The sequence below is a fragment of the Micropterus salmoides genome, unplaced genomic scaffold (assembly GCF_014851395.1).
Source record: "Micropterus salmoides isolate LMB-PRFRI ecotype aquatic unplaced genomic scaffold, ASM1485139v1 Ms_hic_scaffold_19, whole genome shotgun sequence".
Classification (NCBI taxonomy): domain Eukaryota; kingdom Metazoa; phylum Chordata; class Actinopteri; order Centrarchiformes; family Centrarchidae; genus Micropterus; species Micropterus salmoides.
This window is the reverse complement of record NW_024041039.1, coordinates 7,899,204-7,927,020: the sequence shown is the minus strand read 5'-3', so window position 1 is coordinate 7,927,020 and position 27,817 is coordinate 7,899,204. Positions and strand designations below refer to the sequence as shown.

Below are 27,817 nucleotides of genomic sequence, written 5' to 3'. Positions count from 1 at the left end.
ACAATGTGTAGCATCTATTAGCAACAATTATATAAAAAAACAATATGCTTAATAATAGGAACCTACTTAAATACACAAAACTGACATTATAACCAAATTTCAATATAAATTTTATTTGCAGCACATATGCAAAAAGCCATACAATATCATCAGCTTCACATTACAATGCAGACTCACATTCAGAAATTGGGTTTAGTGTCTCTTTAAAATAAAATATCCTCAACAAGACTTGAACCCCCCCCCCCCCCCCCCATAAATTAAGTAATTTAAAATATTCACACATACTACAGTAGGTTGCACAAGGACAGGGATATAATTCTGCCAAATAAGGCGAGATTATTTTGCAGTGTGAATGGGATAGGCTCAAAAAAATCTGAAATTAAGATTAAGCATGTGCATTATATATATATATGTTTTAAACTACCCTGTGCTTCTGTACTCTGACCTAATTAGTGGAGGTGTAGTGAGAAATGTTTACATACATACAGTAAATTACATGTATATCTAAATTTAGGCCCAAACCACATCTTTGAGGCCAATCGTTGGGTTTTGTGATTTAATATCTAAAAAAGTTTACAACATGAAGTGGCCCTAAATCACTGCTTTGTGAAATGCTACAAAATTTAACTTTTTATAGAAATAAAAAAAAAAACATCCTTATGTTTAGAGTTATGACTACTTCTGCACAGTCTATGCTTCTGCATGAGAACAGGTCTGGACAATATTTTTTATAAGAGTCAGACATTTTCCCCACTCACTAAGGACCAAACAATCATATTTTCACTTGCTTTAACTGTTCTGTGTAAATAACAATATCTCAGAGGAGTGATCTGGTGTAATGCTCATGTGTACAAAATGAATACTTCTGACGACACTGTGTTTACAATAGTATTAACTTGGCTTTGAAAGAGTTTCATTCTCCCAGCCCAGAGCAGTACTGCATGTTCCAGTTAACACGAGAATCTTTAAAACACAGATGTAGTGTGTTTTACCCTGACAACTGCGATATGCTTCAAGTATCAATATTCACTGATGCAGTACTGTTTACATAGAGTAATCCATGTTCAGGATTACTCAGTTAGCCAGACAACAAAGTGTTAGTTATGTGTTAACAATAAGACTTACATACATAATTTGTTGGTGCAGCTACAAGAAATGAGCTCAGGAAATCTTCACTGGTAAGGTAAAAGCATTAAAACTTTGTTTGTTATCTGGCTAAATGGTTAATCATACCATAAAGTTGCTCGCTCATTTCAGTTTTAAATATACGTCATTATGTGACCTATGAAATATATAGTGCAATAAAACACAAACTGAAAACAGCATTTTATTTATGGCACAGTACACCTCTGAAGATAACCTACAGTTCAAATGTTTCATTCATTGTGTTTGCTCAAATATAATTTTACTATGCATAATAACTTGGCGTTTTCAGCATGTGTTTTCAATCATCTGATTTCTTGGCTGAGACATCCGCCAATTTGTACCTGAACAGATTTGAAATCAGTCCTCACAGTCTTACAAATTTGACCAATCAGGCGATCTGCAATTCAGGTGAGGAAAAGCAGGTGAGGAAACTTCTCTCAGATGTTTTCATGTTCCTCCCCAGTGCTCATAAAACCACACGCCCCATTAAAGTTTAAAACCACAGGACAGGATTTTGATAAATAGTCTATTTTTCACAAGGGCATCGTGTAATTCAGCCAGTTTCTGCTTGACTTGACTTTGGTGTTACTGAAGAAACATCTATGAAACAAATAAAATATTTATCGAAGTCCTGTGCTTTGTAATTGATTCAGTTTCACCCCCTTCACAGAATGCCAATCATGACATTAACAGCCAACCCATCTAACTACGGATTGCACAGTCCCGCCTTAATATAAACACACAATTAATGCTTCTGTGAGCTTTCTAGTGTTACATTGTACCTGTAAAATAAAATAAAAAAAGGAAAGTCTCTGGAGGGAACGGTTAGCTTTGCCCACATTTTTTGGTAATCAGACCACTCAGAACGCATTCATTGACGCCTCAGTGAAATTGCCTTCATTTTATTCTCACGTCATCTTCTCGCTTTTACGTCTATTCCATTTTGGATCTCTCCATCTTGGTTTTCAGGATTTCCTGGAAAAAGAGAACATAGATTAATACATGCACCGTAACGCGATTGTGGGAATGACAGCACAGTAAAAAGGTCATAACCAGGAGCATTTTAAATAGACAAAAAGGTCATTGGAAATCATGGGACTGGCAGAGGGAATGTAAAAGGACCCTTTACCTCTTCCTCATCTAGCATTACAGGGAGAGCTCTGTATGAAGAGAAAAAATGCAGAGGAGGAGGCAGTCAGTTTAGTCACACAGTCCAGGCCTGGGTTAAACACTTTAAGATACTCTCTATAGCTTGTTTGTGCCCCCAAAGTGTTTTAATAAGTATTATATTATTTGAGTATACACAGTATATCTTTCTAGCCTGAGCTGTCCTTGATAAGGTACTGTAAGCTGCATTCATACAATTACATAAACTGAGATAATATGACATTTTAAGAAGGATTACCGTTATAAGCCGATACCTTATTCTCACAAATTCCAGGTTGCGTAAGGCTGTATGTTTTTGTGAAGCCTTGAGCCTGCAGAGACTGTCACTAAGAGTGTCAGCTCAAAGTGACTTTACTTACACATCGGCAACAGTTGTAGGAATGTTCTCCTCAACCCATTTCAGGTCTTCATCCTGGAAAAAGCAGAGTTTAGGAATACAAAATTATTAAATTATGTGTGAAAAAGCAATAAATGGACAGAGATGTTGACAGTAGACAGCTGACCCACCTCTTTACTCAACAGTTTCTGGGAGCCATTAGAGTCAGGCTTTGAGCCTCTCATCTTCATTCCCTCTAAAAAATAATAAAAAAAATAGAGAGAGAAAAAAAGCCCATTGAAATCACATAAGTCTCTTGTCCAATAATATGATTATAAGATAACTAAGTTGTAAAATGTTCCATTTATATTATTATATGCTTACAAGGGTAGCAGTTCTAAAATTATCTGTTCTCCACATATCTGCATGATGAGATTATGGCCTCAATAGCCCCAGTTAACAGGGTTGTCTTTATGGGATCTGAGGTAAATTGTGAGCAGACCTAAATTATTTGCAGATGTGTACATTTATCACAGGCCTTCCAGCAAATTTAGACAAACAGCTGATATCTATATTCATATAAAAAAATTTGCTCTATTAAATCTAGCTTTTACTGGATACTTTAGCTAGCCTGCATATCAAACATGTTTACAAGAAGACAATACTGGGTAGCTGACTGAATAGCATGTTGACTGATCGCAAACACTGACAATATGACATTAAACAAATGCTACATCAATCATAATTATCAGAGACAAAAGGATCGGGGGCCACAAACAGCACAGGCACCTGGTAGCAGAGTGGTTAAGATACATAAAACCACATGCATGTTGCAGAGAGCGCAACAATCAACTGTGCATGTTTGAATTGTATAAAGTAGGCCAAGTCATACAATGCAATCATCAAATGTGTTCAAGTGTTGATAGCAACTGATGCCCGTGAGCTGAGGACATAAGATCTAAAAGTCAATTTCTCTGGTTGCCAGGGCATCCCACTCCACCTATTTCTATTCTAAATACTACTAATAATAGTAAGTCTTACCAAATGCCTCACTCAGCATGGGCTCCTTAGCCTCTTCCTCTTCATCATCTTCATCAATAAGAGGAGAATGGGAGAACCTAAAATAAAACAGAACCAAATTTTAAATATAACTACTAACAACCTTAAATGGGCTCCAGAATCAGCCCCAGGTCCAGATTGACTCTGACCTCTGGCTGTTAGCAGAGGGTCGCAGCAGCACCATGATAACCAGAAGAATGGTGGAGAACAGGAGACGCCAGAAAGCATCGTCTACCCACAAGTCCCTCCAACCCTGTGGAAAGGATAAAAATAGAAAACAGTGAACACAGAGATCATTGTTATCGGTTCACTTTTCATCTCTGTATAAACAAGAAACAGAAATCTAATGAAGGCACAGGACCGGAACACAATACAATGACTAATCAATCAATAACGGAAAACAAACTGACCGTCTGGCAGTCTACCAGCTTGAAAACTTTGGTGGTCCAGATGATGAATATGATGGAAGCTGTGGACACAAAGTAAACACTCATGTCACTTTGATGTCTGTAAACCAGATGCAAATGCTCACCAACAGCCCCCAGAAAAAAATAATTAGAAAAAGTTCTCTCTGCCAAAGGTTTGGCAAACAAATACAAATGCATTTATACACTTTAATATATCAAAAGCAACAGTATAGGACATGCATGTTCAAGGAATTGTTCATATGCTTATTAGCTTTCTTGCTGAGAGTTAAATAAGGAGATCAATACACTCCTACATCTGTACATAAATGTATAGCAGGAGCCAGCAGTAAATTAGCTTAGCTAAGCATAAGGTATAGAAACACTTAGCCTGGCTCTGTTCAAATGTAATAAAATTCAGCTAACAGCACCTCTAAAGCTCACTAATAATTGCATTATATCTCCTTTGTTTACAGAGAAATAGAAACTGAAATACTTTAGTTTCAGATGTTGACCTTGCTAAAAGAATACTCCACCAAATTAGCATTGCACTCCAAGACTCATGACAGACAGTTAAAAAAACTAAGACATAAATAACAATAACTGTGAAGCTGACTTTTTAATTCCACCCATTTTTCTTCTCTGTCAAAACCTGGTGCCGACATTGACCATAATGCAATTCAGGTGTTTACAGTTTGGTCAGGGTTATGCTCGTAGCGCCTAAAGTAACCTCGAGCAACTAGCGTCAGTTTGAGATGAGGAAAGTGCTACAGAGGTCTGGTAAGCTCACTTCTTTTAAACGCTTCTTCTTGAACCTCCAGATGTTTCCATTTTCAAACAGTTGTTGCCTCAATATAACCAGCTCCCTCTGGACCCATACGATGCTTTTTACAACTTTTTTCAGTGGTACGCCCCAACACCTGATAACAGACTTTAATGTGTAAAATCTGTAGAGTTCCCCTTAAACAGATTATAATAGAGCAGCTGTTTCTGAACTCAGGTACAGCTCTACAAAGGATAATCAATATCAGAGCAGTTGCTACTCACCGACAACAGAGAAGATTAGAGTGTTGGTAAAGTGCTGATACAAAGAGAGTTTCACTACATTTCTGCGGAGCTTCAGGAGACGAGTGGTTTGAGACAGACTGATGAAAATGTAGATGCAAATTAAGGAAAATATACTGTATATACAGTAATTTAACCATAATAAAAAGCTTGTATCTGCAATTCTTCTGAAATACAAATCCTGATTAGCCCTGAGTAGCCATTTTGGCTGGTTGGGTAAAGGATATCCACCACATGACACAGGAGTCAATAAGGGAGAGGCTGAGATTGGCCACCAGGGCAACCGTCCCATAGAAACCCTGTAAAAAAGAGGCAAAAGTCAGATTTTACAAACGAAACAAAACACGAACCTAGAGAACAGCAACTGTGTGTGACTGAAAGAGAGAATAATTACTTAATCATGAAGTGCTTTTTCAGAGATAAGCTGGTGTTGAAATCTGGTTAAGATTTAAGTTTCCCCTCTTTGGAGGGCCCTCCAAACGAGTTGTTTGTTTAACTGTTTTTATGATTTTTTGAACTTTCTGCAGTGTCTCTGGCAGCTTTAGAAAATCACTCTTAGATCAAATTTGTCATTCTCTGTTATCATCACTTGTCTGCCTCCCAGAGACTGAATCCCTGCATAACCTTCTCTCTCTATCGCCTTCTCTGCTCAGATCAAATTTATTTATACAGTGTGCCTTGAAAGCTGCACCAGGCAAGAGTTTTATGTAAAAATACACCACCACTATCAGCTTCAATCAGCCTGTGGAGGCTGCATCAGACAATGTCCCATCTGCCCTAGTTGAAATGCAGAGGGTTCATTATATTTGTCTGTATGAAATTCATCTGTGGCACAGAAAATGGTGAATTAAATGAAATAAACAGCAGCAAGAATGTGCCTCCCAGAGAAAGCTAGGCTCAGTGTTAAATCCTTTTCCTCTCTCATCCATTTAGTATATTTTGGGATACAATATCTTCACTGGGTGGTTTGATTGATATAGATTTGGTTGCACCATGCAGGCTATTTATGCCACCTAACAGGATCTACCCGTCGCTGTCATCTAAAGCTAAGTTTAGACTGTGCAGAGTGCTGCCTTTAATTTAAAATCATTTCAAACCTCGCCTTGATCGTAATTATGGTCAGCATTTTTTTCCAGCAAAAGCCATTTAATGTACTTACATTTTACTCAAGCATTGGCAATGCAAACGGCATTGTTCACCTACTTGCCTGCGTACTTTGCGTGTAACTGGAGGATTAAACCTGAATCCACTAGGGTGCAGATCAGGACCGATCATCTCTTGGTGACACCGGATTATCTTCCTTTACAATCTCCGAATTTGCACATCATAAACTAACCAAACATAGCAACACTCGAGCAGGTTGTGATTTTAATGAGACATCGTAATAGTTTCAGGAGTTTTATTGTAAACATCCCACCATAAATCTCCTTTTTTAAGTCTGCTGCTGACCTTCTTCTTTTGGGTTTAATGGTGGTTGGCAAACCAACTGCATAACGTTACCGCCACCACCTGGGCCGGTGTGTGGAACAGTGGAGAGCTGCTGACCTGCCGGTCAGATCGACATACTGCCCCCACGTTCATGTGCGGAATTGCATCTTGCGGACACGTAGTGTTAATTCCTGGCGAATTGCACAAGCTACGCTCCAAAGGAACGCAGGATACGCGTGGCAGCCATCAAGTACTGGCGGGGGTGGTGATGGCGCACAGAAAAGATGCCTGCCTTTGGTGTGAGAGAGTTCAATCCCCCACTGTGACACATTCACCATTGTGTCCCTGAGCAAGACACTTAACCCCTAGTTGCTCCAGAGGCGCGCAAAATCTGACATATACAACAATTGTAAGTCGCTTTGGATAAAAGTGTCAGCTAAATGAGTACATCTAAGTATATCCAGGGCTATAGGAAACGATGCAGCATGTAAATCCAACGTCACTGTTTTTAATTTAAGATCACTGATATCAGCTTCACTGTTCACTCTGTAGTCACTGCTAGTGCAAACCAAACATTTCCTAATTTATTAATAGTCAATACTTAAAAAAAACAGTACTTACACCAGTCACTCTTAGCACACCTTCCACAGAGGAGAAGAGCAGGTAGAGAAGCCCAACAGCTACCAGCCTGTGCACTGTGGTACCCAACCTGGGCCTACACAAGTGAGGGGAAAAAATGTTCAATTATACTGACAAATGATTGAAATGAGAGTATTAGCAGCAAGTCCTCCCAATTTGTAATGACTAATGACTCATCATTTCACTGGATAAATATTTAAAACTATCTTAAAATGGTAATAGAGGTAACGTGAGGTAACAGGTCAGTTTTAAAAGAGCGAACTTACTTGACTATGCCATAACCAAGACTGACAATGAGGACCAGGATTCTGGCTAGAGATCTTTTGAGTGCAGAGAGCAGCTCAGCAAAAATCACAGCACCTTGAACTGTGAAGACAAAAACACACAAACAAAATGACGATTATAAACAGGTTAAAGTGTAAGAGAAAAGAGAAAAAACCTTATTCCACAGACAGGCCAATATATTAAATCAACCAACCGTAGTCTCCTTTGTAACGGATGCTCTGGTATTCTGAGTAAAACACAGCTTTTTCCAGCATGCCCAGGATGATGACAGCACCGATCCAGAACTGGATCCGCAACAGATCCCTCCAATAGCAGGCACACCAGAAGAGCCAGAGAGCCCCAAACAGCACATACACAATGCACATGATCATGAAGAACTGTGATGGAAAGGAGAGAGAGAAAAGCATAATATGTGCAGAATATGGAGCTTGAAGATTCATTCTTGGCCTTGGAAACTCAACCAAAGGTATAACTTTTTGTTTCCAAAGCTTTCAACCACATACAGTCCACTCCACTGAGAAACTCTGTTCGATGAGGAAGGCCACAACATGTGGCTGGAAGCTTCAGAAACAGAAAGACTGTTTTGTAAAATATTCTGTATGTTTTGATTTGAAAATCTTTATGGCTAATATGGTTTTGATTTAGTCGTAACCATAATTTGTCTTTAAGACTTGTTTCTTTTTATTTAAAAACCCTCCCTTTATATCATTTTAAATATATACCATCATCAGGGGCCAGTCTGCTGGAGAAGAGTAGTCATGTGGTCTCTTCATCTCAACTACCACTGGGGAGAGAAAAATAAAAAAGGAACTTCTGACTTCTCGCTTATTAGATTTTTTACTCTTTTATATTTACCAATGTATCTACTGAGTAAATACGATACATTCTAATGTTTCTGAATTGATTTCTCACTTGTAAAGGCAAAGTTGAGGTGCTCTGCGTTGTCTTCATCCTCAACTCTGTATAAAGGTTGCACCTTCACTATGAACAGATATGGACTGTCCTCCCAAGCTTTGGCCACTGCACCGATATCCTGCAAAAAGATGATTGTGAGCAAATTATGATAGGGGTTATTTATACTTTATATGTACACCCACTAAAACCATAAATGAAGACATTACCTCAATATCTGAAAAGCATCAGACAGAACTGAATGTTTCCGGGGTCATGGTTTGATATCGTAATACTGAATTACTTATGTGATCTCTCGCAATACTTTTGCGTTAGCTTGCAATACAATTTGCATTACTTGAATTTGGGTTACCTCACGACACGAGGCTAGAGTGATTGCACCATCAACTGTGGCTGATTCTGTCCGTTTCAGAGCAGCAAATGTTACTATAACTAGTGGAAGCTTGTTAAAATTGTTCCCTACACGTTGTCATAACCGGCTGCCACTGTGGCTGCGATTCTGACAGGCTGCCAATGTGATCATGACTATAGCTACAGGATGGCTACAGCTTTGGTCGCTGCTGTTACTGTGATTATGTCTGTAGCCATGACTGTGGCTTTTGACTGCTATGACGACCAAAGCTGTGACATATTAGTTTTTGAATGGGTGTATCAATGCAGGGGCTGTGCAGTGAGGGGACATGGCTGTGCTGAGTGGGAGAAGCTATTCCTGAACACTTGTGGTGTACAATATGATAACATCTGTCATATTGGATAGAAGAACCAGGAAATCTCAGCTACAGCTGCTTTCTAGGCTAATGTTAGTAGGAGCAGTAAAGAGAAGTCACAATACAGCTACCACAGTCATATCCATAGCATCACAGAAACAACTACAATTAGAGTCCAGAGCCAAACAGAGCAGATACAACAGCATTAATGTCAGAGCTCGCCCCTTACAAAAGGAGTAATAAACAATAAAGGAATAAACGTAACATGCCATATCATCTCTCTATTCTGAAGCATATGCAGATCGTTACTCTAAACTGACTGTGTATCATAACTAGACTGGTCACAAACTGTTCCAAGGGGTATGCAAAAGAAGTTCAGGAAAAACTATTCCCACTGTGACCCTCGGGAGCTCCATGGGACATGAGCTACGATATGAGCTCTGATAAAAACATATATTTAAAGACATTTACATTAAACGTGATAACAACATGTACTTACTGGCTTGTCAGGCCAAAAAAGCGTCTGATTTGATGGGTCACTCTAACCAGAACAAAGAACAGTGTTAAATTGGACAGACAACACAAACAAATTTTAAAAACAACCCCAATGCTTCATATTACAGAGTATTTAGATATTATGGTCAATCCATCCATGATCAGTGACTCACCTTTGGGCTAATGAGGGGCTGATATGGGTTGAAGTCTGCATAATACACCTAAGTGAGATGACAGAGTAAAGACGTTTTTATGGAGTTACCTGAAATACCCAAACATTAGATAACTGCAGCACTAACAAACACTGAGCTTAAACTTATGTACATAGTGATGATTAATTGTGTAAGCCTTTGTTTATGTACTATTTATTTTAAGATAACACCTTTGTCTTGGTCACAAACCTTTGGTAAGAAGAGGGAGGAGCAGTTGTCAAAGTACATATAGCCCTGACTGTAGAAGCCACTCCAGCCGTCTTTCAACATGTGGTCCATACCGAACATGTTCATGGCTTTGTTGTCCTACAAAGACAGTAAGGGGAATTAAATTACACTGTTTGCAGCCAGTTAATTCTCTTAAAGTATACTGATGTTGCAACATTATACCAAATTAATGGTAATGGTATAAATTATCAAACTGTGTCAACTGTAGACTCAACAGGCAGAATACTAAATTTACGATCCAACAGTGGTTGAAAGACAAATTTTCATTCAACTACAGATGGAGGTTAAGTCTTACACAAGTGAATGAGCAAATTGATCTGATTGTTTCACTTTTTTTCCAATGGATATGTCCCAACGTTCTCTGGGTGTGCATTTTTATATAAAAAATCCACATGTATTACAAAATATTACAAACTGCATGTGGCAGTAGTTTTTCATATTCTATATCCAGTTTATTTATTTTATATAGACTGCTGTGTATAAAAGCTGCACCAAACAACTAAGTTATTAAAAAGAACACCAAAACCACACAACACTGCATATTTCAAAACAGAATATGAGGAGTAGTAATGAAATCAGCATCAATGTGCAGTTTTAGTAAGACCAATGAATATCACAGTGTTCATTTTTGTCCCAACTGATTTTCTTTTGATTGTATGGATTTCATTTTGTGATCACTACAAACAGCTCAACTTCACATAGTCCTCCAGATACTTTCAATTCAATCCATCCCACTACGTTGGTATATTCCTTTACTAGTGGAAACCTATATAAAACTGCAAAGATTAGATATCAGTCAGTCCATAAGAAACATCATTGCTATGTGATTCCTCTTTGGACAGTGGAGAGAAATTCTAATTTATTTAGGCCTTATAATGCCTTAGCCTAAACAACCTACTAAAAAAGTAAAATAAATGTTGAAAGAATAGTTGCAAAAATCCAAATCACAAATGTGGCTTCTTTTGTTTACACAACAGATTGGTGGTAAAACTGCACATCTGAGGCACACATTAGCTTGACAGTACACTAATGACAATTGGAAATAAATGTGCAGCTTTTTAAATTGAATACTTAGGTCTTATAAAAGGAACTCAACCGAACAGTTAAAGTAGCAGGTAGTTAGACAGCTTGTTAACTTACTATTTGCATAATTTTAGACTTTTGATTTCATTAAAAATATAAAACATATCGTAAAATGTATCACAATATCTTTTTTTATTTGGTGAAAAGCGTTCAGGACTTCTTCACTACTTTCTTGTCTTATCTGCCAGTAAGTGAAGAACAAAGGAGAAAAACAATGTCTGCTGCTGTCGACTTGCTTGAAGTCAGTCTTCTTATTTCTTCTTTTTTAAAAGAATGCTTTGAGTCTGACAGAAGAAGACACTGACATTTCAAAACACATCTGAATAAAATATGTTCTGATCAGGCTACAGGTGACCTCAAAGCCGAAGCAGCAGCTGAGTTTGAGACACTTCTGGACAAAAAGCTGGCGCTGGCACAACAACGTGATTGGAGCCCAAGGCCATGAAAACACTTTCAGATAAGACCCACCAGCTGCTCTGACTGACAGATTTTGATGCAGAATGTGAAGCCAAAAGCCCTGAACTGGTGAGAAGTCCATGAATTAAACTTTCAGAGTGACAAAATGTGCTTAAAAGCTTGAAGATGTAGAAAAACATTCTTGTACAAAATCTACAAAGTGAGGATTGATTTGAATTGAGTGCTATTGATTTTCAAAACCCAATTTTTAGCGACCACGTCTACAGTACCTGTGTGTAACATTAACGTAAACAAACAGTTGAGACTCAGAGATCAACAGACAAAATTCAAAACTTACTGGTGTGTTAAAGACCTCATTGTAGCAGACAGAGGAGCGCAGGTACCAGCTGATGTTGAATGGTAGGTTTCTATCACATGACGCTGCGTCACCCTGGACTGCAGAGATAAAAGACGACCAGTTATTTAAAGGGTGGAGCTGTGGATTATTAGACAGTAATAAGGCCTTAGTTCCAATCAGCTGTTCCAGATCATCACATGTCAACTTGTAATGAAAGCATTACAGGAGTGTGTGTTGTAATCTACATTTTTGTGGAAATTCTTTTCCCCGATCTCCCACTTCTGGTTTAATTTCAATAGGTGACTTTCACTACTCCATGTTGCTGCATTGCATCCTGGTCTATTTTCTGCTACCATGGGAGAAGAAATCAGTCTCTTCACAGTATTATGGATTTTTTTATTACTTTTTGAGTGGTGAAAACTGATGCAAACTGCAATTTATAGAGAGAAGAAATAACCTTTCTGGGGGACTGACAAAAAAACCTGACAATTAAAATTAAATGTTATAGATTGTATTTCCTCCTACCAAACTCCAATGCAGATTTGCTGAATATATCGCAATCTAGACTATGCCTGGTACAGTACATTACACCTGACTGAAATAACTGCTATAACAATAAATAACATAGTCCCCGAGATAAAAGTTACATTGTGTTGAAGAGTTTTAGGGTAAATTGTATCTTCAAAATGTTTAGATTCCTGAAACTGAAATTTTTTAAAATTAACATAGGTCAAGTCGAGTCACCATGTGGACTAATGGAAAATCACTATGCTTTGGTTCAATGAAGAGCACTATGCAGAGAAGAGGAGACTTTTCAACCATGATAGTGTGACTCATCCGCACGGGGCAGATAAAATGCTTTCCAGCATTACTTATTATTTCAAACACTGACATTTGTTTGCAGTGCCAAGAGGTTCCCTGAACAGGTTTTCCCGGAAAATCTGCGCTGCAGGTTGCTGGTCATCTGACTTATACGTAATGTTTGGAGTTTAGTCAGTGGCAGTGCGAGCAATAAACACATCGTGATACATGAATTTGAGCACAACAATTCCATCTGACATTTATGTTAAACTCAACAGTCTCGGTATTGTCAAATATAAAAGGGTTTTGATTTCTTGTGATAGAAGAGTTACTGCTTTTTATTTGATAATAAACTAAAAACAACTTTATGTCTACTGTAAGTAGGTCAAAACTAAGAAATATGAAGCCAAATCATCCTCCAGGCACTGTATAAAAATTCAGACAAAGGAGAGGCAGAGAACACAAAGGGCCTTTCTGTACATAACTCGTGTTCCCGTTGTACTCTTGTATTGCTGTGGCACAACACTGACTTGGGTCAAATGCAACAGACACATTCTGATTGTGGTTTGTTTTAGCTTTTGAATTTTGGTGCCTGGTGGGCAGAATTTGTCACTTAGGAAAAGATAAAGAGTGCCAGAATAAACACCACCACCAATAAGGATGTACTCTACCTGAGTGTTACTTTCCTGTGACTCACAACTTCCCTGGCAGTACAATAATGAATGTCTCGTAAAAGTAAATATTCCACCTATCAGACAAATAACCTTTGTACCTTATAGCTTAATATTTATATTAAGGTTACTGCAGATGCATGAAGTAGGCTATCCTGTGTAAATGCTATCATCATTGTTGGTGCATATGTCCCAATCGTGTTTTAGGGAAGTAAAAAGACAATGCATGATGAAGAGGTCAGACTACTTACACTTCATGAAGATGGTGGTGTTGGTATATAGCGTCTTTCGAAACACAGCATCCTGTGTCTGAAAACAAAGAGATGGCACTTACTACAACAATCTAGCTCAGTGAATGAAATGTTAATATCAACACTCCTGTTTGGAATCACTTCAATCCACATAACATTTTCCAGAGGAGCTAAATATGATTACCAACTGAATACAACACAGTTTTATTTTGTGAGATGAATCGTGAACAGTAATCAACCATTGACGGATTTAAAGTGCATTTGAAACTACAAATGTAAAAATCTAGCAAAACCTGTTAATGGATCTACAAAAGACATGCCATATCTGTAAGAATGTGCTGCTAGGATAAGTGTGCATGTGGGTTTCACAGCTGAAAAAGACAATCAGCTGTACTGGACACAATATAATGTACTAACATTTTTTGTATTTTTTCATATGAGGAACCTCAAACTTTTGGCTAAAAGGCATTAAAAAACGATTTTGGTGCAGTGTAAGATCAGCTGCAGATGACAGCTAAAGATTGTGTGAAATGCAGGTATAACATAAACTGTATTCTAGGCCAACATCAGTGGATTTTGAGGGTGCCAGATAGCCTATATTAATCCATACTTGAAGGTGACTACTTCTTATAAATATCTAGCTACCGAGAGGTTTAATTACCCTTGTTATAACCACATCAGCGCAGACAGTGGTACATGCTGATGGATTTTTTCCATGTAACCTACCCACGCAGTCTATTTCCTGAAAGGATATACTACCCTGGTTCCAATTACATCCAAGTAAGGCAAACACATTTTTACTTAAAAGTACTTAAAAGTATTGGCATCAAAATATACTTGAAGTAGCAACTTCTGCAGAATAGGCCATTTCATAAGAATATATATTATATTATTGAATTATAATTATTTATGCATTCTTGTGTACATCACTTTAATGTTTAAGCTGGAGCTAATTTTAACTAATTTTATATACTTTATCTACTAGGTAGCTTGCATTCACAAGGGGATCAATACAGTTTATCTTAATATAAAATGTATTTGTTATTTATATTTTGTATTGTTAATATGAACATCTAGTAGTAACTAAAGTTAACTATAGTAAAAAGTGCAATAATTCTCTGAAATGTCATGGAGTAGATGTATAAAGTACCTCAAAATTGTACTTGAGTACAGTACTTGTGAATGTACTTTGTACGTGATTGCTTATTATGATAAATGTTTCCCTTTCTGTCAAGACAAAGTACAATACTTATACCCCCTTCTGTCATGCACTGAGGTAATAACAGGTTGAGCTAACTATGGTAGCTCCATGAAAGACTTTTCTGACAAAATGGCCTTCGTTTCTTTTAATTACACATTATGTCCTGACAGATGACATGCCTTTACCACATTCCACTGGTAACGTTAGCATATTAAGATGTGCACTGGTATCTAGCAGGAGGTTAAACCATAATTGATATGCAGAGTTAGGACTTTAAATTAGGGTACCTTTAAGCTAGCTCATTATGAACGACAGGCTCATCTTGCCAGACTATCTAAATCAGAACTGTGTGTCTAAAAGGTGGAACATTTAGCGGAATTAAGGGTTGCTCTGGGCTAGTTAGCTACCTTGGCTAACACCTTGTATGGTAAGATTTAGCATGACAGGCTGTGTAATAACCGCACAAATGCATATTGAAGGCGTAACACCCACCGAGTTGATGTCCACCTTCCATACGGAGACCTCTGCCGCTGTCCCGAAACGGAAAACTAGTGCAAAAAGCAGCAAACATAACCGATGAGCCTGAGCATCTGGCATCTTCATTTGAGCATCTACTAACTTACAGGTCAGACTCGTATCCGCCTCCAGTTCCGGGGTGCTTCTTGATGTAGTTAACACCGTCACCACAAGATGGCGACCGAACAGTCGAGAGACAGTTAAAAGACGGTGGGAAAACGGTGGTTGCTCACAAATACCTGATTGTAAACAAGCTGAAGGGAGTATCATTTAGAAAGATTCACATCACTACATGGTTACATTTAAAAGAGACATCAATACAAACCCAGAAACTGTTTTCCACCTTACTTGGCATTGTTTCCAGAACAATTTGTCAAAACTTGAGCAGATTCATCATTGACCATATTTATAGAGATTTTGTGGGGGAATGTGGTATTTTGCTAAATAAAGAAAATAAGTACTTTATAAAAAAATTATTCATTCTAATGGCAAAATTCCACATTCATAAATGTAAATTCAGCAGTAAAAAACCTAACTTTGTACTTTTTTTCCGTGAGGTTGTGCATTAACATTATGTCAATTTAATTTCCAAATGCAACAACAAAAAGGCTGTGAAAACTGTAACATATGATCCTCTTTTAATATCTTTATGACATAGGCAAAGTTTTAGTTCTCATTATTTGTGTCTTATATATTTTTATACTGTTATGTATACCCCTGTTACTGTTATGTAAACTGTATTCCCCTATTTGCAATAAAGATTTTAAAAAAAGAGATTGCCAAGATCTTAAGCCAAGATCTTATGAATAGCCTATCCCTTATTATTGTATTAAATATCCTTACTTCTTTTATCAGAATATACTGTATAGTCTATATTACAGCAAATGTAGAATCATTAAGGCAATTTTAAAACAAATTATTTTGTTAAAGCAAAAGTGTTTTTTCCTAAAATGTATAGCTAATATTAGCTGCTATAGCTAGCTAATCTTTCATGTTAGCATGTTAGATGTTTAGCAATTACTCTATTCACACCCCCACCACAAACCATTAGCTAAATAAATGGGAGAAACACAAATTGGAAATAAAAATAGAAGCACTAAAGTCCAATAGGAAGAGCTGTGCTTGCTAGTTTTCCAGTGTAGTCATCATTTCTGGTATTGATTTGGAGTCACTGGGTCACATTACATGGAAGGTATTGAAAACAAATGTACATTTTCTGTAAAAATATTTCCATAAAATAGAAGAAGCTCTAAAATCCAGTGTTAAGAGATGTGTCCTATTCCAGTGTAATAATACTTCCTAATATTGATTTTGAGTCACTGGATCACATTATGGTAGGTATGTAAAATAAATAAATTATACATAAGCAATCAAAATGAGTATGCACGAGGCCAATTTAGTTTAGTTTTTTTAATCACAATGTTCACTAATATTGACAGGTCAGAATGAAGGTAAAAAAAATCGGCATTGTTTCATTAAAACAACAATTTATTGATGGTCCCTAAATCAGTTCTCTTATGATCAACCACCAGGTTTATCACAGAGGTGAGCTAACCATCCTACTGCAAACACTGGGGCACACTGAGGATCCTTCACTGTGCCAATCTCTGACAAATTAGTTTTAGTTTTGTGTAATATTTAATTTTAAGTTAGCAGGCTAGCATTAGCTTAAAACATAGTGTAAAGCACATTTCAAAACAATTTTGTGGAAAGTTCAGCTGTGTGGTGTGTAACGTTACCAGTAAGTCTTCTGGCCCAGATGAAGTTTGTTTGTCTGTTATTTCTTACGTATATCACTGTTTGTTGTAACTTATTTAGTTGTTCGATTGTCCACAAGGAAATTTAAATTTGTGTTTTAGAGGACACCCTAAACGTTTCAAGAAAGACCAAGTCTGCACTTTGACGTTTAGTTTGAAAATCCCCACCGGAAGTCTATCTTCATTTGCTCGTGCTGTCAAAGTGAAAGAGAGCCGACAAGTTGACACGTTTTTATATACGGTCTATTGTTTAGACAGAAAAATAATGTGTCGCTAGTTAATGCTCTTACCAGACGACCACAACCGACAGTTAACGGCTGGCGTTTTCTGTCTGTCTGCACGAAATGGCGGAAGTGAGCCAACCCGTTAGGTATAAACAGCAAGCCGTTTTCAGCAGCTCTGCAGCAGCGGCCTGTTTTATCATTGACCTTTGACTTTTCAACATTAAGTCTGTGTAAAAAAAGCCACTTGAGGTACTTCGGTCCCCTTTGGGACAATGTGTTGATAATGTCTAGTAATATTGTCTAATGTTGCTCCGTGTTTACTGCAGCAGGAAACTCCCTTGCATTTCTGATTACAGATTTGTCTGTGCATTTAAAGTCTATTCTAACTCTAGCAGGTAACTTAACAAATTATTTGAAAGGTTAATGCTCAAAAAATATACATGGTTAGAATAAATTTGTATAAGTAAAAGTAATTTTTGACAGCCAGGAAAAGGTTTTGTTACCCACCCTGTCCCTGGTATGTGATGTATTCCTGTTTCTCTCTGCTTGTTCCTCAGTGTTGTCCCGGAAGATGAAGGGAGAGAAAAGTTCAAGAAAAGTGACCATGTTGCTTTTTACAGGTATGTTGAGCATTTAATATACATTTTATAATCCACAATGTTTATTAATAAATAGGAAAAAAATCACCCACAATGTGTTCAATAGGATAAGTCAGTACTTTGCAGGACCATTTTGAAATGTGTAATGCATTGCAGCGTTGATGTTTATTGTCACTTTTTAATTTGAGGCGACAGATCCAGGGCCCGAACTTGCAGCACCGAGCCCTTTTGGACACCATGGTGCTCACAGAGAAGGGGGCGCGTTTAGAACTGTTGGAGCCTGACTCACAGGTCTGAACAGCAGTATTTCTGTAAATCAAAACCAAGCATGATCTATTTCTTTATTCCCACTTGACACCATTTGATCATGTGCCATGTAATAAACAAGCTCAAAGCTAATGGAATATTTGTGCTGTTTTAGTGCATGTCTGATTTTCGTTGAGAGAGAGAGAGAAATATTTTGTGATTAAGATGAATAATTGCCATAAATATCTTCAAACAGAAGTAGACTGTTTCTAATTAGTATTTCTGTTTTAATTTAGGTAATACATGTAGATTCAGATTACTTTAAAAAAAGTATTAATAAACTGTTAAATTCACTGAATTGTGCATAGAAGCCAAACCCAAACCCTACGTCAATGAAATCCCCTACAGGTGATAATAATCTAAGATAGCTAACTATGTAGGAGTTGTGTAATATAATTATCTCAGATATACTTCACTAGCATTGTTAAAAATGCAGATAAAATCTGCCCCCAGTATCTATAATAAAAAAAAGTGCAGAACTCCTAATTTTATAATACATCACAGTGGCTTGTTCTAATATCTTAACTACCCTTTTAAATTCTACACTGAAAAAACTCTGGCTTTGCTCTTTTCACAGACCAAACTGCTTCTTTCTGTGTCACTTTGCAAAAATGACACTGTGAGGATATTAATAGATGAACTTGAGCCTGTTAAAGCGCGCTACCGAGTTCCAGATGTGATAACGGGGGGACTGCAGTGCCAACAGTAAGAGCTGCATCAGCATCATCTCTCTATTATGATATCTCGTTACACAAGCAATGTTCTTTCATACATTTTACAAAAAACATTTACTCCTTTTCTATTTGGCCTTTCTCTGATAAATGGAAAGGTTTGTGTCTGTTGTGTTGCACATCTGTGATTCTTCTGTGGGATGTCAAAATAGGGTTTAAAATAGGTTTTAAGTTAAAATTTAAGGGTGTTTCCAACCTCAAATGTTACAAAACTTTTTCAGATGGTGGTGACATTGTTTTAACTGTATCTTAATTTGTGTGAGTGCTGCAGTACTCGGACAGTGGTTGAACTTTCCCCTCCTCATCTGGCAGGTTGAGAGTGGAGAGACAGTCCAAGGACTCTGTCACCCTTTCTTGGTCTTCAGGATGTCACAAGATTTGTGTGTGGCGTTTCCCTTTCCGACTTGAGATCCTGTGCGAAGACGACGTGATGGTTACGTTCAACACTAAAGGCAAACTGTGGTTTGAGACACTGCAGGATCCACCCAGGTAAGGATTTCAGGGAAAGGTTGTGTACTGGAAACAAATCAGCACACAAGGAAGTTAAATATTTTCTTTGTGTCTTTCTCCCTCAGGGCAACATCTCATGTAAGTAGGGTAAGAGAAATTCCAGTGTAATATGACTCCTACTTGAAGCCTCATCTGACCTATTAATGCCTTTGTTCTTTTTCGCTTTGTTCCACTCAACAGCTTCAAGAGGACCACTCAAGTTCTTTATGGAAAGAGACTTTCAGGCAGTTTGTGGATGTCAAAGCTAATGGTTTGTTTCTGCTATTGTTATACTATTTTAAAAGGCAGACTTTTAAAGTGATTCTCCACTGTAGTACAATGGACTGGAGAGAAATATTGTTTGTATTTCTCCTTAATAATTTTTTTTTTCAGTAAAAATTATTCTGTCAAAATGTAATTTTTTTTATTCCGTCTTTCACAATGTCAGCTGGGATTGGCTCCACCTCACTGTGGCAGAGCTTGGTTTCTCTTAATAAGACATGAGCTCCCCTAAAAACACACACACTTGTGAAATTTTGGGTGGTCTTATATTGACAATATGCTATTTTTGCCATGCATTTTTGTTTTTCTCTATCTTCATCATCATGGGTCATGTGTGGATGTTTCTGCCATTAATGAGACTGACAGCAAGGTACACAATAGGTTGTGTGAAAACAGCCTCTCAACGCTAATTTTTTTGGATCTTAATAGACCGCCTTTGGCAAATTTCGGCCCAACATCCTTTATGACCCCCCACACTCACACTCACACACACACACACAACCAGTCAATATCCTCTGTACATTGTGGTTCATTAAAGCTCAATTAGAAAAACTATTTATCAACATACAGAAATACATAAATAAAAATACGTCTATTTCATCTCCAGGTCCCAGTAGCATTGGGTCAGACCTCTGTCTCCATGGGTTCAGTCATGTGTACGGTCTACCGGAGCACGCTGACAGCCTCCAGCTCAGGGACACCAGGTACACACATGTATTTTTAAGTAGCTGAGAAGGAGGTTTATACAATAAAGACATATTTATTGGTATTTATTTGCACTTCACCAACTATAGCTTTAATTTTTCAAAATCAGTTGGTAATCATCTCCTTAATTAATGTCATTTCACAGAGATGGTGAACCCTATCGGCTGTATAACTTGGATGTCTTTGCGTATGCCTTGTACAGCCGCCTCGGCCTGTATGGGTCTGTGCCGCTGTTGGTCGCCCACAAGCCCGACAGGACTTTGGGTGTATTTTGGCTAAATGCATCTGAAACCTTTGTGAACGTTCATTACAGCCAATCTCAGCATCAGGTAACCCTTGTTCCAGTGCTGTTCTCATGCACCAACTGCTTAGCTATCTGTCAAAGCTTAGTTTTTCAGGAGCTTCTTGTATATTCCCTAAAGTTAGATAGCCAGATTTTTTTCGCTGGGTGAAAGATTTTGGTGGGAAAATTGAATCAGCAAAGCCACCTGGTAACAACTACTGTCTTATCACATGCTCTATTATTAAGAGATTCGGTTCTGCAGACTTGCTTTTGCATGTCCTGGTTGCAAACAGACAAAAACAAGTTTATTTAATAATAACCCCCTACTTTACCCAGGATGACCAGACACCCCCAGTGAAGCGGAGGCGGATGCAGCCTCAGACTGATGTCCACTGGCTGTCAGAAAGTGGTGTCATTGACTGTGCGGTTCTGCTCGGGCCTAGTCCACAGCAGCTCTTCTCCCAGTACGCTCAACTAACAGGTTTGTTTGCAGCACTGAATCTAATTAACTTAACTTATCTAACTATTGTGTTTATTTGCACATAAAAAGCATGACCTAAAAAAGATCTTAAAAAGGGTTAAAGGGGTTATTATATTTTTTTTAACCTTACAATGTCAGATTTATTTGTAATTTCTGTGTACAGTTAAACCTAAGTTATTCCAGGCTATTTTATTTGACTGTTTTTCCTTTTCTATCCATTTATGGTTTCAATATTTTATTAACTACTGTATGTTAAAATGGAAGGAAGATTAAGCCATAAGAGAAACTGTTTTGTTGACTGCTTTTAATTTCATCCTCTGGATGTTAAGTCCCATGTAGTGTCAGCAATATGCCCATACATTATCCATGAGTATGGCTCCAAACTATGCTTCTCTTCCCTCCATCGGTCAGGATATCAAGCCCTACCCCCTTTGTTTGCACTCGGGTACCACCAGTGCCGCTGGAACTACAACGATGAAGCTGACGTGAAGGCCGTAGATGCTGGATTTGATCGACACGACATCCCATACGATGTAATCTGGCTGGATATTGAGCACACGGATGGGAAGCGTTACTTTACCTGGGACTCTGCTGTTTTCCCCGAACCAGCCAGCCTGCAGCGCCACCTAGAGAAGAAGAAGAGGAAGGCAAGTTTTAGGATGTTGCATAGATTTACTGCCCTTTTCGGTTGTTCTATGTCACAAATTTAGGTTATTTATTGTGTTTCTTGTCTTTCAGTTGGTTGTAATAAGTGATCCCCACATCAAGATTGATCCTGATTGGTCCCTGTACTGTGAGGCCAGAGACAGAGGGCATTTTGTCAAAAACAGAGAGGGGCAGATCTATCAGGGCTCATGCTGGCCTGGTAATGTTTTTCTATGATAATTTAATTCAAAAATTACATAATCAAATCATAACAAATGAGACACCTACTTTGAAAACCCTCTGCTGACCTAAAAATAAACATAATTTCTGAATATTATAGTAGTTAGTTACTGGTTGTATCATGTGTTTTTGCATCAAAGTTAGTTTTTTAGGATGTTATCATAATGATTATCTTGACTTTTGGAGCTCCTACAAATAAATAAAAAATAATTTTCTTGATACCTGGTTTTTGTTCTTTGTAAATGGAATTTTTATCTCTCTCTTAGGTAAATCCTCTTACCTTGATTTCAGCAGTCCCGACACTCGAGCGTGGTACTCCAGATGTTTCAGCTTGGATAAGTACAAGGTAAGAGTAAAAAAAACCCACAAGAATGGATTTGGAAAGAAAGATGTTGGGCCTATGTCTAACTGAGAAGAGGTATCCTATCCTGAAACTAAAATGCACTTAGCTTTATAGTTGGCAACTGGATATGATAACCTGTTTGCACCTTTTTCAAGAATGCAAAACACAAATGAGTTATTTTGGTTTGATGAAAATGAGAAGTTGGACTGAGTGGCAAAGTAAGTGCTAGTTTTATTTTTAAAGCTTGGAAAATTAGGCAAACTAGACTTAATAATACATGCATACAATATGAGGTCAGTTTATTTGATGCATGTCAAGTATGAAGACTATATACTATATACTATTCATGTTTTCATAAAATGTGTATATTTGGTCTCACACCTACGTATACGTCTGCATTGTAGGCTGGGCATCTATTGATGTAAGATACGACATCAGAATACAGACACCCCCCTCTGAGTTGGACATAATTTAGTCCATCTAAATGTCAGTATATTTTAACAGTATTTTCTTATATATATTTTCTAGTATAGCTATGATGGTCAATTTGAGATCAATGTATCAACAGTCAGGTAGAACAAGGAGCAAAAATGTAAGTGTACCTTCGTAAATCAGTGATCACAAAAAAAGATCTCTGTTGAAGTTTAGTAAACATACGGTTTCCTGTAGGTTAATCTTTGAAGGCAAAGATTAGGCTTCTTCTAAGCAACTTTTTAGGTTACGGTTTTGTTGATTTTATCCAAAAAGTGGCGAGACGACTCAGGACAAGCCAACAAGAGCGCGCATTGGGCACACTGTGTGGCGCAGGATTCAAGGCACCGCCCCACGGGTGAAATACCAAGTTGTTACAGTCTTTTTTTGTTCTTTGTGGCTAGGAAAAATGTTTTTTATATGGATCTCAGCCAATGAGTAGTTTAACTGCCATAAACTTGCAGAAAGCAGAGTTGCTGTTGTTGAAGTGTTTATGTCTGATGCAGGGGTCAACGCCATCGTTATTTGTGTGGAATGACATGAATGAACCGTCTGTGTTCGACGGGCCAGAGCAGACAATGCCGAAGGACACAGTGCATTATGGGGGTTGGGAGCACCGGGAATTACACAACCTGTATGGCTTCTACCAGGTGAGCGGGCTCATTTAACGTACTTTGATACACCAATATTATTTGGATTAAAACTGTAGTATCTTTATTGCACCTGTGTAGTTTCAACATTGTCTATGCAGAAACATCTGTGGTTCGCCAGAACATTAATTTTGTCAAAGTAGAAAAAAACATTTAGACCATTAGGAACTCTCCAGTAAAATGCAGAACAGGGGGAGTGCTTGAGCTGGTGCTGCAGGTTTTTACAGAGAACTGTACAATCTCATCTTCTACTCAATCATATGAGAGGTGTCCAACTTTACTAAATGACAGTTGAAGTGTACGAAGTGAATGACTGTTTTACAAATTTCTTGTGTTTTCTCACAGCACATGGCCACAGTGGAGGGTCTGATAACTCGTTCAGGCGGCTCAGAGAGACCTTTTGTCCTTTCACGTTCCTTCTTTGCTGGGTCACAGAGACTTGGTAAATTCTTGAAATGAAAAATAAATTCAATCCCCTGTGATGTATTCATGGTTGTATCCTTAAATGCAATGTTTGTTGTGATTGACTTTTGTTTGGGATGCAGGAGCGGTATGGACAGGTGACAACGTTGCCAGTTGGGAGTATCTGAAGATCTCGATTCCAATGCTTTTGTCTCTAAGCGTGGCAGGCATAGCATTTTGTGGAGGTCAGTGGAGTACTGTACATGGTTGTTACAGCTTTGAGTTGATAGAAATACTGGACTTTATTTGCTACAACAAGGTACACACTGTTAAAACTATAGTTTGTACCTTAAAAATAGTCTGTAACTAGACTTACAGGACTGTAATGTGCTGCTTTTCTACTATTTATTTTCTTAACACTATTCTGTCTCACACTTTTAAGTTGCAGCCTCACATCCTTTTCCCTCTGTGTTTCAGCCGATGTTGGTGGGTTTGTTGAGGACCCAGAGCCGGAGTTGCTGGTGCGCTGGTACCAGGCTGCCGCCTTGCAGCCGTTTTTCCGTGGTCACTCTGCAAACACAACAAAACGTCGGGAGCCCTGGCTGTTTGGAAATGAAGTCACCGCTACAATCCGCACTGTGATCCAACAGAGGTGCTTTAAATGAGGTGTCAGTCGAATGAGTTTCAAACAGGGAAAGAAATTTGAAATGATCAATTTCAGCTGTCTTGGACTAGGCAAGACAGTTTATTAAAGGACAAGAACAAGTCCCTGTTTTACCTCATTAACCCATAAAATGTTAGTCAATATGCAGAATGGAACACAAATTAACAAATGTGTTCCTTGATTTTTCTAATGCATTTGATAACACAAAATTATGTTGTAGTGATCCCCGTAGGCGTAGTGTGTTTGTTATAGTCTTGTCTCTTTTGTACTAAGGTACTGTTTACTGCCCTACTGGTACACCCTGTTCCACAAGGCTCACGTTTCTGGTCTGCCTCCACTCAGGTTAGTGCTGCCTCCCTCTACTGCTCAGTAAAAATACTGCAGGCCCCTCACTTTTATCATTAAACCCTTTTTACCTTAGTTTTTTCTGGCACTAGAGGTTAATGTCGCTCATATTTTGATGATGTAATGTTGGAAAGTATGAATCTAACACTAAATAAAGGATAGATACATAGATAGACTTTTAAAGCAAATTAAAACATTCAAATGTTCTTGAAATGCTCATTTTATTTAAAACTGTACAGACCTCTGTGGGTGGAGTTCCAGAGAGAACAGAGCACCTTCACCGTGGACAACCAGTATATGATTGGTGATAAATAAATATGTTTTGATTTTTGCTTTATTACAAAATATACACTGGAATTATTGCATGCTTGTTTTTCGTAGTTTAACTGTCTTTGATTTCATGCAGGCGGAGCATTGTTGGCCTGTCCTGTGACGGAAGCGGGTGTTGAAGAAGTCAAAGTCTTACTTCCTGGATCTGGTGAGGTAAATCAACCACCAGGTAACATATTTATATATCATGATGTATTCATGATAGGCCTCAGTGTGTATAATGTTAAAGCTTGTTTCTGTTTTAGGTTTGGTATGATGTCCAGTCTGCAAAGGTGTATAAAGGAGGCAGGACTCTGAGTCTTCCTGTCACCCTGGATACAGTTAGTTATACTTCAGATCAGATTAATTAATGGGGAAGTTATCTGGTTTGATAAGGGGGATCCATGCTGAATTACCTCTTGCTAATTATTTACTGTATTTCTGATTTGCTTCTAGTGCAAATTATAGCACTGTACTTTTTGTAAATGTGTACTTCATACATGATACATTTTTAAATGATTCTCAACTGAAATAAAGTGAAAAAATAAGTGCTAAAATAAAATTGCTGATTTTGATTTTCTGGTGTTTCCCTGCACAGGTTCCTGTGTTCCAGCGTGGCGGCTCGGTGGTCTGCAGGTCAGCAGGATGTGGCTCCTGTACAGCCGAACTTCAGCAGCTCCCCCTCTCTATCACTGTGGCCCTGAACTCTCAGGTGAGCTTCAAAGGATGTGGGAACCTGACATCTGTTCTGTCCATGATCCTGACTTATATCATATATTTCTTGTATTAAGAAATATGGTGGCAATTCATATCTTGCAAAAACTATGTAGTTATGAAACTCTATATAAGTTTAGACTTGTGACATTTGTATAATTTAATTAGTAAAATCTTTCCTTCTCTGCAGGGCGTCGCTGATGGTGAGTTGTACCTGGACGATGGCCATTCCTTCAGCTACCGTGACAGAAAGGCCTTCTGCCTGCGCAGGTTCAACATGCTGTCGGGCCATCTGCTCTGCCGGTGAGTCATAACTCACACCTCCTAATGAGGGATCTACTTTTAGACCACATGTGAAAGTAGCTAAAAAAAAAAACATTTTTATTTTTTTGGTTGTACAAGTGACTAATGTGAAAGGAATGTGGAGGAAAACACACACGATGATCTGTTCTTGCGTCTCACAGTCCTGCCAATGAAGAAGGAACATTTGACTGTGATACTGTCGTACAGTCAGTCACCATCCTGGGGGTGAAGAGCAAACCGTCCACAGTGGTTGTACATGTCCCAGGTGAGGAATAATTGACATTCACAAGTATAGTAACATCTCATATGCACCAGCGTTGGTTCCAGGACAATGAAAGTCACATCCATCACAACAAACATTAAACAAGAAACACAGACCGCTGGTGGGGTTCAACTGGAAAGAGGTTTAAAGGAAAAACCCTCCCTAAAATACTTGTGTGTCCAGGTTAATTTTAATTAAGATATAATCTCTCAAATCTCAAAGATCAGAAACATCTTTCTTGGCTCAACATTTTGTTTTGTTTGACAAGTATTACAGAAGAAATCCATTTTAAAGTGGCAGGAAAAAACTATTTCTCCTGTAGGAAATCATCAAATGAAAAAATAAAGAGTGAATAATAATAAGTGAATAATAAAAGCAAAGTACAATAATTTGTGACAAAGACTCTTGAAAATTGAAGAATCATGTCTTTGCTATTCTTGGTTCCAACATCAAAAAAGGAGTCCAAGATAAAGCATAACATTTTTTCTTTTTATCACCAGGTGCTAAAGACTCCTTTGCTGCATTTCAGTACATGGAGACCTGCTGTATGCTGACAGTGAGCAACCTGAACCTCAGAGTGGCGATGGACTGGGAGATACAGATAGGTTAGCTGTGAATGTGTCACAGGCACTGATTAACCCTCATTCTTCATGTGAGGAGAACGTCAGATAAACCTCATCAGAATATTTTTTTATTAGCAAAGTACAGCACTGAATATATTTGAAATGAAATGAAGACTTGTTTTACTCAACTGTGTGGAGTTTACAGCCCATACTGGCACATATGTAGCCAACAAATAAGTCTAAATCATCATTTTAAGTAGACCATTTAAACCTGCATTAATTGATTTCCAATTCCATTTGAGAGCACTATGTTGACAACATATATAAAGTTGATAAACATTTTACTTGTTTCAAACTTCAAGTTTACTTTTACTGTTGACAAATCCTTCCACTGACTTTTGTTTCATCAAGTACTGTATTTCTTTTAAATTAAGGTTCGAGTTTGCGGACTGAATCTGGATCTCAAAAATACCAAGAGAACAAAAGAAACATTTTAATCTGTCAATGATGATCTTATTTGTTCTTGAATTATCAATATAACTGATTGATTATAAATAATAATTAATGACGAATTACATGTGGTTTAAAGTTGTGAAGTGAAAGTTTACTGAATAAAGGGTGAACTCATGTGCAGCTTTCAATAACAGTCTTAACATCTTGTCATGCTAAGCTAATACTTTGTGACAGCATATATTTTGTTCTACATCAT

At 37.9% G+C, this 27,817-nt stretch overlaps 2 protein-coding genes across 5 annotated transcripts; one reads left to right on the top strand and one right to left on the bottom strand.

Moving 5' to 3' along the window:
* Positions 1–1,309: 1,309 nt before the first annotated feature.
* LOC119909907 (transmembrane protein 87A-like) lies at positions 1,310–15,474 on the bottom strand. Its single transcript, XM_038728171.1, has 20 exons — positions 15,317–15,474; positions 13,624–13,681; positions 11,901–11,998; positions 10,025–10,141; positions 9,797–9,844; positions 9,628–9,669; positions 8,422–8,542; positions 8,232–8,293; positions 7,703–7,886; positions 7,491–7,590; positions 7,207–7,300; positions 5,385–5,456; positions 5,140–5,248; positions 4,099–4,157; positions 3,838–3,941; positions 3,671–3,747; positions 2,821–2,885; positions 2,673–2,725; positions 2,276–2,306; positions 1,310–2,121 (listed from the first exon to the last, which is right to left on the bottom strand). The coding sequence occupies exons 1-20, from the start codon at positions 15,425–15,427 to the stop codon at positions 2,080–2,082; spliced, it is 1,647 nt and encodes a 548-aa protein (XP_038584099.1). The 5' UTR covers positions 15,428–15,474; the 3' UTR covers positions 1,310–2,079.
* Positions 15,475–17,259: 1,785 nt separating this feature from the next.
* Positions 17,260–27,749, top strand: ganc (glucosidase, alpha; neutral C). Of its 4 annotated transcripts, none has more exons than XM_038728168.1 (26): positions 17,260–17,467; positions 17,879–17,941; positions 18,109–18,211; positions 18,804–18,931; positions 19,270–19,446; positions 19,533–19,554; positions 19,648–19,717; positions 20,336–20,432; positions 20,579–20,762; positions 21,053–21,197; positions 21,609–21,844; positions 21,936–22,062; positions 22,349–22,428; positions 23,403–23,546; positions 23,892–23,988; positions 24,092–24,193; positions 24,426–24,600; positions 24,886–24,954; positions 25,197–25,261; positions 25,364–25,440; positions 25,533–25,607; positions 25,865–25,978; positions 26,171–26,283; positions 26,445–26,548; positions 27,046–27,150; positions 27,543–27,749. In XM_038728168.1, exons 1-26 carry the CDS (start codon positions 17,442–17,444, stop codon positions 27,614–27,616), a joined length of 2,772 nt encoding a protein of 923 aa, XP_038584096.1. In that variant the 5' UTR covers positions 17,260–17,441; the 3' UTR covers positions 27,617–27,749. The 4 variants fall into 4 exon arrangements, 3 of the variants coding, with proteins under 3 accessions (XP_038584096.1, XP_038584094.1, XP_038584095.1); XM_038728166.1 differs by lacking the exon at positions 17,260–17,467 and adding an exon at positions 17,600–17,716; XM_038728167.1 differs by lacking the exon at positions 17,260–17,467 and adding an exon at positions 17,610–17,716 and having other exon boundaries at positions 19,533–19,545.
* Positions 27,750–27,817: the final 68 nt, after the last annotated feature.

Excerpts from the sequence above, each read along its gene's own strand:
- LOC119909907 (XM_038728171.1), bottom strand. The coding sequence starts at position 15,427 with ATGAAGATGCCAGATGCTCAGGCTCATCGGTTATGTTTGCTGCTTTTT. Across the intron at positions 10,142-11,900 it reads ATGAGGTCTTTAACACACCA|GACAACAAAGCCATGAACAT; the intron begins GTAAGTTTTGAA and ends CTGTCTTTGTAG. Across the intron at positions 8,294-8,421 it reads CCTCAACTTTGCCTTTACAA|TGGTAGTTGAGATGAAGAGA; the intron begins GTGAGAAATCAA and ends TTCTCTCCCCAG.
- ganc (XM_038728166.1), top strand. The coding sequence starts at position 17,625 with ATGTTGCTCCGTGTTTACTGCAGCAGGAAACTCCCTTGCATTTCTGAT. Across the intron at positions 22,429-23,402 it reads TCAGCTTGGATAAGTACAAG|GGGTCAACGCCATCGTTATT; the intron begins GTAAGAGTAAAA and ends TGTCTGATGCAG. Across the intron at positions 25,979-26,170 it reads CTGTGGCCCTGAACTCTCAG|GGCGTCGCTGATGGTGAGTT; the intron begins GTGAGCTTCAAA and ends CCTTCTCTGCAG.